Here is a 10,357-nt window from a genome sequence, read left to right on the forward strand (position 1 = left end):
CGTCTTCAAGTTCAATAGATCTTTTAGCACTTCTTCAGAATACTGATGACTTTTTGTAGAATTCTTTGGAAAACAAAGTCTTTTGTGAAATTAAAATGTTTTTCGAAGGGTTTAATTGAGTTTAATTCTTCAACAATTCAAATAAACTATGGTCATTTATTACTTATCAATCGATTTTAACCCTTTCGAAAGCCAGAAAGCCGTTACTAACCCGTCGTCGTTTATATTCCAATCAAATAATTTACTTTAAGTATATTTATACCAAAAATAATTTTAAAAAATATCTATAGAGGACGCTAGGTGTGATGGGTCAAATGTGCCCATATTAGTTCATTGAGTAGATTATAACTGTTCCTGTGGCCAATTCTGAACACATACCTATACAACAAAAATCGTTTTTCAGGTCATATTTCCTATTATCTCCTTTTTTTGCTGTTGACGAAAAAAATAAAATGCACGACTGGGTCTCACGTACTTGCTTTAAGAATTCATATTGCTAAAATTTTTAAGATTTTCGTATACAATTAAATAATATAATATATGGAAATAAAAAAAATTCGTTCTTTAAATGACAAAAATGACAAAAAATTTATTTAGCTACAAAAAAGTAAGCTGGTAAATTTCTTTTATAAGAAGGGTTTTTTGAAAACAAAAAAATTTCGAGTTATTTTTAAAAAACTAATTCTCTTTAAAAAATTCGATTTTTTCAAACTAAAATCTTCAATTTTTACTTGCTCTACCTTTAGGAAAAAAAATAATGAAAATCATTTTTATTTTCAAGCGAAACGCTAAGGGAGTTGAGGTCACCTTGAACTTTTTAATTGGGCATCTATTGGTTTAGTGTAGACAAAAAAATCGAGGTTTTAACTATGAAAAATCATTTTTTTTTTTTCGTGAATTTATTGTGAAGATCGTGTGAAGAATTAAATACATAAAATAAATGTAGGAACATACCTATAGCGAACTTAATTATTTTTAAGAATTCGCGATGTAGGTATTTAAAAAATATTGAGTTCCGTTATTTGTATAGAAGATTTCCTAGAGGACTTCCACAAAAAGGTGTCTGGCGGTGATGAAGAACGAAGGAATAGTCAGATTTTTGACAAAATGGCGGCTTCCCAAAGAAAAAAAATCGTTTTTATTTCAAAGTGACTTAAAAATCGAATTATTGTCAGAAAAATTATTCCTTCGTTTATTACCTGGCAAAAGTATCTAAGAAGATCGTTTGAAAATAAAATTTCAAGCAGATCGGTTCAGTCATTTAGGAGAAATTTTCCTCACCGTTTTTGAAAACATCGTTTCGAGAAAAACGCGTTTAAAAATTTTGGGAACCATGTAAACTTAGTTAAAAAGTCTTCACAAATACGCTTAATTGTCCAAAACTATTTGCCGTATCAATGTGATATTTTTGGACAATATTCTTATAATTCAATAATTTTAATAATTTTTTATTATTTTTGTTATTTTTTTCTTCGTTACAATATTCTTATATATACATACATACATATTTACATTCAGAATATGCAAAAAATTATTTGATTTTGTTTTTAATTACAACTGGATATAACCCCTTAATTTCCTAGACCCATTTTTGTTTAGTTTTTTAGTATCTCCCATATACCGTTTTCGAGGTATTGCAATTTTCTCGAAAACGGCTCTAACGATTCTAACAAAATTGCGTTTTTAATTTTTCTCATATATTCATATATTTTATCAAAAAATACGTCAATTTCATTCAAAATTTACAGACATCATTTTGAAGTGTAAAATGTAAAAAAAAAAATTTTAAAGTTTTTGAAAAAAAAAATGTTTAATTTAATTTTTTACCTTTCGATTTTTTTTTATTTCTTTTTTTCTCGACACTAAACGAAAAAAGATAGAAAAATTCAAAAATTAAAAAATAAAATTTTTATAAAAACTACATATGTATTAGGGTGTCCCTTATTTTTTCAACTTGTTTTTTTTTGAACGCATACCCCCTAAATTTGTGCTCTTTGATGTTATGAACGTTACAAAAAAAAATGGCGTCATTTGAAGTTCATTTGATGGACGCGACTTTCAATCAAAGCTTACAGTTTCAATGCATATGGAAATTTCGTTTTTTATTTATTTTTTGCATAGATAGATCACATTTTTTGATTTTTATATGGAGTTTTTGTTTTTTTTTTAAATTTGAACGCATACCCCCTAAATCTGTTCTCTGTAATTTTATGAATGACCGTTAAAAAAAAAATGGCGTCATTCGAAGTTTAGTTAATGGACGCGACTTTCTACCAAAGCTTACAACTCCAATTCTTATGGAAAAAAGTGTTGTTTTTTTCATTGAAAGATCGCATTTTGTATTTTTTTAATTTGTTTAAATATGCCGTTGCAAAGAAGTGAACAAAAAAATGTTTCATTGGTTGGAAATATTCACCATTAAATTACAGGTGCTAAACTGCCTTCAAAACGTCAAGTGCTAAAAGTGTTGTTCTATAATATTCGCGAAGTTAATCTAACATTAAGTGAAAGTGCAAATCTCGTTATTCGTGAGTGCTTAATATTTTGGGAAAAAGCAAGAATACCAACAAGAACGGTTCCCAATTGCGTGAAAAAACTTGTAAAACTCTATGAGCTTTGGAAAGATCTTAAACCGAATACATTAATTTTTTCATATAATTTTTTTTTTTTTTTTGTTTTTGTGCATGAGTTACCTTAAGCAACAAACGAAAATGAGAGGGTAAGCGTTAAAAAAAAAACAAAAACTCCATATAAAAATCAAAAAATGCGATCTATCTATGCAAAAAATAAATAAAAAACGAAATTTCCATATGCATTGAAACTGTAAGCTTTGATTGAAAGTCGCGTCCATCAAATGAACTTCAAATGACACCATTTTTTTTTGTAACGTTCATAACATCAAAGAGAACAAATTTAGGGGGTATGCGTTCAAAAAAAAACAAGTTGACAAAATAAGGGACACCCTAATATGTATATAAGTTTTTTAATTTGTTAAAAAAAAAAATTCGTTGAAATTAAGCAAATCTTTTGCGAGAAAAGCAGATTTAACAAAAAGAAAAACGGTTCTATGACAGTTACCCTCTACACGTTGAATCGGTGATATTAGTGATAAGAAACTAAAATGTTTTATTCAATTGACTCATTTCTTAATACCACTAAGTGCGACTATATACGAAACGATGAGTTAAACATTCGAGTCTGTTGGACAGTCTCTTTAATTATACAAATAAAAGACAAAAGTTATTTACGACACACTATTTATTGTTAGTTAAATGTTAAAGAAGATAATGAAAAATGTAGTGACCGATTTGGGATAAAAGTAAAAAATAAAAAGTAAAGGTAATGGCGTCCTTTTTAGGCAGCTTCAGCTTCTATCGTCTCAAAAGAACGTAGAACGAAGTTGGTTGCAATTGTTTTCAATTGTAGTTGTGTTCATTGTTTACTAAAAAGGTTTGTTCGCTCAACAGAGTCAAATGCACCCTTTAAAAGGCATTAATGACTTAAGAAACTTTCCATTGATACATTTTTACATCAAAAGTTGAGTTTTTGTTAACTGTTCTTGAAAACAGAGGTCCCATATAATTGACTCCAAGAAAACCAAGAGTACCTTTCCATGGTTCGAAATTAATCACAAACTAATCAGCCTTTTGGCTCTTTTACAATACTATTTTCTAATATATTGATAACTGAGGCGAAACTCAGCTCGAAATTTGTGAGTTTCATTTTAGTGTTGTGCAAAAGCCGAACCAATTTTCTCGCTGATTTTAATGACGAATTTTTACGAATAGTTGCATCTTCAATAAGTGTTTCAGTGATTCTGTCAACTGAAATATCTTCATTTTACTTAAAAAGAAAGTTTAATGAAAATCTTCTAACCATTGTTCAATTTGATTCAATTAAATCATTTCTTCAGCCATTTCTGGAACATCTTTAACACCTTCGATTCTGTAAAATATTTTTTGTACCGAAAAATACTTCAAGAAATGATTCGAAACTGAGGAGACTTTTTAATTTTTACTGGCAGAATAGAATAATCAATGTTCTAGCAGTTTTTCAAAATTTCTGGAATTCTTAAGTCTTCTACAGCTATACAGTAATTTCGGAGGATTTGAAGTCCGTTGATTTGTTATTGCTTTATTTGGTGTTTTGTTTAAAGTGCGCACTCTTGCACCACCTTACTTTAATTCACATTCAGCTGCTTCTGCTGAATTAAATTTCTAACAACTAGGTAACTGACTGAATTTCCTTCACTTAATTAATAGATTTTTACTTAGTAAAAAGTGCAGGTTCCAGAACGGTTCCTTGTGGAATACCATTTTTTTTTTCTATTATTCGAAAATTTATGCTCATACGGATTTAAATAAAAAGCCTTTATTTCTGTAACAAAACTTTTCCCTAAAATAATTTTCATTATTTACCTTACACACATTCCACTGATACTAAAATGCAGTAGCTCATGAAGGTATTAAAAAAATTACCATTAAGTGTCGGAAACAATGTGATACCACAATTCTACCAACTTTTCAAATCAAATAAATCATTATAACTAATCAAAACTATTCAAACTAATGACACCAGCGGGAATCTTTTCATTCATCGTCGTTAGAATTTAAATTTAACAATGCGTTCATCCGCTTCAACTAATTCAATGCACTTGCATTAAAGCTGTTGTTGTTGAATTTATTGTAAACAAACAACAAAGAAAAATAAAAAACATTGCAATTTCTATCAAATTAACATAATAATGCGATAAACTTACAATGAGCACCTTTTTGCAGTCATCCGTCATCCAGAACCGTGGATATTAATGTTTACTTTGTATTGTTCGATGTATTTGATGTTTTAAATTTTGATTAAGTCATTAATTTAAGACATTTACTGCACGGCAGAACTTTAATTTTTGTGTTCCACTTTTTTTCGATTTTTTTTAGACTGGAACACTAGCTGGCAACTTGATGATGAAACATGCCCATTCCGAATTCCCTTCGGACATATTCCTCACCTTTGAAGCATTGAATGCCAAAGTCGAAGTTGGGGGAAAACCTGGTGATAAACAATCAATGACTTTAGCTGAGTTCTTGAAGTCCGATATGACCGGAAAGGTCTTACTTTCATTCACACTTCCAGCTTATCCCAAGGAAAGATTCATTTTTGGTTCTTACAAGGTAAGAAGGTTACCAGCTTTTTTTAAAAGCTTTTTCTTAAAGCTTTATTTCTAGATAATGCCCCGAGCCCAAAATGCCCATGCCTATGTCAATGGAGCATTCCTCGTCGATCTTGATCCCAAAACCCGAAACGTTACCTCCTCACGAATTTGCTTCGGAGGAATTCATCCCGAATTTGTTCACGCTAAATCGGTTGAAGATTATCTTGTTGGCAAGAATCCTTTCACCAAAACTCTGCTGCCACAGCTATTTACCAACTTGGGTAAGGAAATGATTCCCGATGCTGTATTACCCGATGCTTCACCAGAATACCGTAAGCTATTAGCCTGTGGTCTGCTATACAAATTCATATTGAAAAACAGTCCCGAGGTGAAGGATGAGTTCAAAACCGGTGGTGAAGAACTCAAACGTCCAGTATCATCCGGCCAACAGACCTTCGATACCCAAGTTAAAAACTACCCAGTAACTCAACCGGTGACAAAAGTTGAAGCAATTGTTCAATGCTCTGGAGAAGCTACTTACATGAATGATCTTCCACCGCAACCAAATCAAGTTTGGGCAGCTCTAGTCCATGCGACAAAGGTTGGAGCTACAATTGTAGAAATCGATGCCTCAGAGGCATTGAAGATCCCAGGTGTATTAGCATTCTATTCGGCTAAAGATATCCCCGGAAAGAACTCAATAGTCGATAAAAGCTTCGGTTTTGTAGATGAAGAAGAAATATTCTGTGCTTCAGATGTCAAGTATTACTATCAGCCTTTAGGAATGATTGTAGCTTTGACTAGTTCAACTGCCAACATCGCTGCTAGTAAAGTCAAAGTGATGTATAGTAAAACTGACAAGGTAATTCTTCCAACAATGAAAGCAGTCTTTGAAGCCAAAGATCAAAGTCGTATCACTTCGATTGTCAAGTCACCAATTGAAGAAATCAAACGCCCTAAAGCAGCTGATATGACAGTTTCTGGAGACTTTGATATCGGTCTTCAGTATCATTATACCATGGAACCGCAAACAACTGTTGCATTGCCATTTGAAGATGGTCTTCAAATTTGGGCAGCTACACAATGGATGGATATGACACAATTTGCTATTGCTAAAATGCTTCAAATGAAGATCAAAGATGTTCAATTGAAAGTTAGACGTTTGGGTGGTGGCTATGGAGGGAAGATTTCGAGAGGAAATTTTATAGCTTGTGCAGCAGCTTTGGCAGCTTCGAAACTCAATAGACCGGTGAGACTTGTTCAGACTATCGAATCGATGATGGGAAGTTTGGGTAAACGTTGGGCTTGTCGCAGTGAATATGAATTCCATGTGAATTCGAAGGGAAAAATTTTGTTGGCTAGGAATACCTTTTTTGAAGATGCTGGTTGGAGTATCAATGAGTCTCCAGTTGATGGTCATTCGACACTTTGTTCAAAGAATTGTTACGAGTTTAAAGATAATAATTATAAGATCGATGGAAATGCTGTAACAACTGATGCTCCAAGTCACACTTGGTGCAGGGCTCCGGGATCGGTTGAGGGAATAGCAATGATTGAGAACGTTTTGGAGCATATTGCTTTCGAGACTCAACGTGATCCAATGGATGTTCGTATTGAGAATATCCCAGCTGGTCACAAGATACTCGAATTGATTGAAAAGTTCCAAAAGACCAGTGAATATAGGGCAAGAAGAGCTGAAATTGAAGAATTCAATACGAAAAACCGTTGGCGTAAACGTGGTTTGGGACTGTGTATCATGGAATATCCGATCTTTTACTTTGGAAACTATCCAGCTACAGTGGCAATATACCATGGTGATGGTAGTGTTGTTGTGTCACATGGAGGAATTGAGATGGGACAGGGTATGAATACTAAAGTGGCACAAGTTGCAGCTTATACGCTGGGAATTCCCCTGGAATTGGTGAAGATCGAAGCTAGTGATACTTTTAATGGTGCCAATTCGATGGTTACTGGAGGAGCAGTTGGTAGTGAGAGTCTTTGTTATGTAAGTTTTTTCTTCTTTAACTTTGTCATGATATTAACATGTCTTCTTTTTTCCTCAAGGCCGTTCGTAAATCCTGTGATATATTGAACGAACGTCTTCGTCCAGTTCGAGAATCGATGAAGAATCCTAAATGGCTTGATCTCATTAAAGCAGCACATACAAAAGTTATTAATTTGATTGCAAGTGATTATTACAAATCTGGTGATATGAAACCTTATACTATTTGTGGACTAAGTTTGACCGAAGTTGAGATTGATATTCTTACTGGAAATCATCTCTTGAAAAGAATTGATATTTTGGAAGATACTGGAGAAAGTCTTAATCCAAATATTGATATTGGTCAAATTGAAGGTGCATTTGTCATGGGTTTGGGTTACTGGTTGACCGAAGAATTGAAATATGATCGACAAACTGGTGAATTATTGACCAATCGTACATGGAATTATAAGCCTCCGGGGGCAAAGGATATTCCAATTGATTTTAGAATTGATCTTTTGCAAAAGAGTGCTAATCCGGCTGGTTTTATGAGGTCAAAGGGTGAGTTTAATATTTTTAGAGAAGTCCTAAAACTTTCATTAAACTTTTCTCTCTTTTTCTTTAGCTACTGGTGAACCAGCTGTTTGTTTATCGGTTTCGTCAATCTTTGCCGTTCAACATGCTATTCAATCAGCTAGGAAGGATGCTGGTTTGAAGAGAGAATGGCAGCGTTTGGGTGCTCCAACTACACCGGAAACTATTGTTTTAAGTTGTGGATCAGATCCGACCCAGTTTAGTCTTTAAGAAGACTAACTTTTGAGTGTTTTCTTTTTATTTTTGTTGTACAAAAAAATTGGTGCTTGGTTTTTTAATTCGATAATATTATTTGAATAATATTTGTAAATAAAATTAAATTATATGAATTTATCATAATAAGTTTTTTTTTTGTTTTTTTTGGAAATGAAAGGCGATAAATTACCTGTTTAAAAAGGGCAGATTTATGTTAAGTCATAATGTAGAGCAATAGATCTATGGATTTAGTTAAAAAAAATAGAATACATTTATTTCTTTTGATTTCCAAAATTTGAAACATAACATAAGGAATAGCTTTAAAAAAATTTGATTTTCAGATTTTCAAAAAAAGGGGGGGGGGGGGGGGGGTAATTGCAATAAATATGTAAGACAAATTTTCGTGTATGGAAAAATTAAATAATCTTGACTTACCAAAACAAAATTGTGTTTAAAGTTTAAAAAATCTCGAACTAGAAAACCCATCATTTTATGTAGAAAAGACTAGAAAAAGAAAAAAAATTTAAAATAGACAACAAATATAAATTTTTCAAAAAAAAAAATGTTTTTATTTTATAAGAGCCTATAAGGCAAACGTTTGCCAAATCGGTGACCCATGCGTCGTATTTTTCGCTTTTTAGTGAAGCTATTTAGCTTAAAAATGTTTGGTTTTTATTGGGTAAGTAAACATTATTACGAATTTGTAGAAAAATTCAAGATTATTAAGGTGTTGGTGGAGTCGCTTTACATAAAAATTAAGAAAAAAAGTCATGATTACTTTTTGTTTTCAGAAGCCGTTAAAATTTATTTAAATGCAATGTCACAATACCTCATCTTTTGGTTAAATTAATTTTTGACAGCTAAAAGCATTACAGAAACAATCGCATATTGCCAAAGTAAAAACCTCAGTACGATATTAAACAGCTGCGACAGCCCTGTTTTTACTTTGCAATTCTTTACGAATTTACCCTATTTTTGGATGAAAAGACAAGACATTCGTTTTTTACCGACTTCCAAAAAGGAGGAGGTATTCAATTCGTCTGTATTTTTTTTTTTTGTATGTTTGTTACCGCATAACTTTGGACTGAGTGAACCAATTTTGATAATTCACCACAAAGCTGGTGGCTGCAGTGTGGTCCCATTTCAATTTCGTTCAGTTATAGCCATAGAAACTATTAGAAAAACCACCAAACCCTGTTTTGATCCATAGAAGTCGGTTTTGTTTTTTGATAAAAATGATTATTGGTGTAACTATTTATTACTCTTCCGTTTCAGCGTTAAAAAACTCAAATTGAAGGTACTCGTATATTCAAATTACAAATTTCGTACTTTTTTTCATCTAAGATATTATATTCAATAAAATTTGGTAAGCTTTTGTTGAATCATCATCAACATCTGCGGACCAAACTCTCAAACAAGTTTTGGTTTACAGATACACTGAGTGAAAAAACGCAACGTTAAATGTAATATATTCAACTTTGATTTAACATTGAAAAAACTAACACCAAACATCTTTAAATCAAAATTGAAACAACATAAGAATTTTTTTTTATTTTTGTCGGACTTGCATTTGATCTCTCTTATTTCCATCAGTGAGATAGCAAGTTTGTAAAGCATTCGTCTAGAAGTTCAAGAGTTCGATTCCTAGTGGCTGACATTTTTTTTAATAAATCGATGCTTTTTTTAAAGTTGAAACAACTTTGATTCAAAATAGTTGAATCAACGTGGTTTTCGTTGATTTAAAGTTGTTTTTTCCCTCAGTGTAAGTATCTTTTCGCATTGAGCAAATTAGGATGTATTTTTTTTTTATTTTCGAGAAAAAAATCAACTTTAACCCCTTGCAGAAAAAATGCATTTTACAAAATTTACTCCAAATTCATCACATCAAAAGAAAGGTACTTTTAAGCTCATAGGTGGATTTAAAGTTAAAAGAAGCTCTGGGGGTAACAATCGAAACCGTTTAAAATTTCCGTGGCAATTCCTCTCTATAACAAACGTATAAAAAAAAAAAATAAGAAAAAACTATCAACCCAAGGGAGGTCTTCAAGCCCTCAGTCATAAACTTAATTTAATAGATCTTTGACAAGAAGCGTAAAAATTAAAACCTAGTACGCATTTCAAACTCTTTGATGGTCTCTTAAAAGTCAAAGAGTGATGACAACTGCAACATCGATAATAATTCGACATGTGATTCTACATAAAAAAAAAAAAAAAAAAAAAAAAAACAGAAAAAAAAACTAGGGTTGTGACATTTTCTCCAGGGAAACTTTTTAATTTTCCGGAAGATCTTTTTTTTTCTCCTCTTTTTTTACATTTTTTTTTTCAGCTGATGATGCTTAAAATGTTCTTTTAATTATACCCAGAGTTTGATTATATTTTTATATTTAAGTTGAAACATGTGTTTTTCATTGTGTCTACCATAGCGCAGCAGCTTAATTGAT

At 31.9% G+C, this 10,357-nt stretch overlaps 1 protein-coding gene across 1 annotated transcript in view; it reads left to right on the forward strand.

Moving 5' to 3' along the window:
- LOC129919921 (uncharacterized) overlaps window positions 1-8,014 on the forward strand; it is a 161,127-nt gene extending 153,113 nt beyond the window's left edge. Inside the window, exons 5-8 of the mRNA XM_056001028.1 lie at window positions 4,932-5,165; window positions 5,220-7,151; window positions 7,211-7,688; window positions 7,753-8,014. Coding sequence (XP_055857003.1) covers window positions 4,932-5,165; window positions 5,220-7,151; window positions 7,211-7,688; window positions 7,753-7,931 — 2,823 coding nt within the window. The 3' untranslated portion in view covers window positions 7,932-8,014. The remainder of the gene's footprint in view (window positions 1-4,931; window positions 5,166-5,219; window positions 7,152-7,210; window positions 7,689-7,752) is intronic.
- The last annotated feature ends 2,343 nt before the right edge of the window (window positions 8,015-10,357 follow it).

The sequence above is a fragment of the Episyrphus balteatus genome, chromosome 4 (genome assembly GCF_945859705.1).
Source record: "Episyrphus balteatus chromosome 4, idEpiBalt1.1, whole genome shotgun sequence".
NCBI lineage: Eukaryota > Metazoa > Arthropoda > Insecta > Diptera > Syrphidae > Episyrphus > Episyrphus balteatus.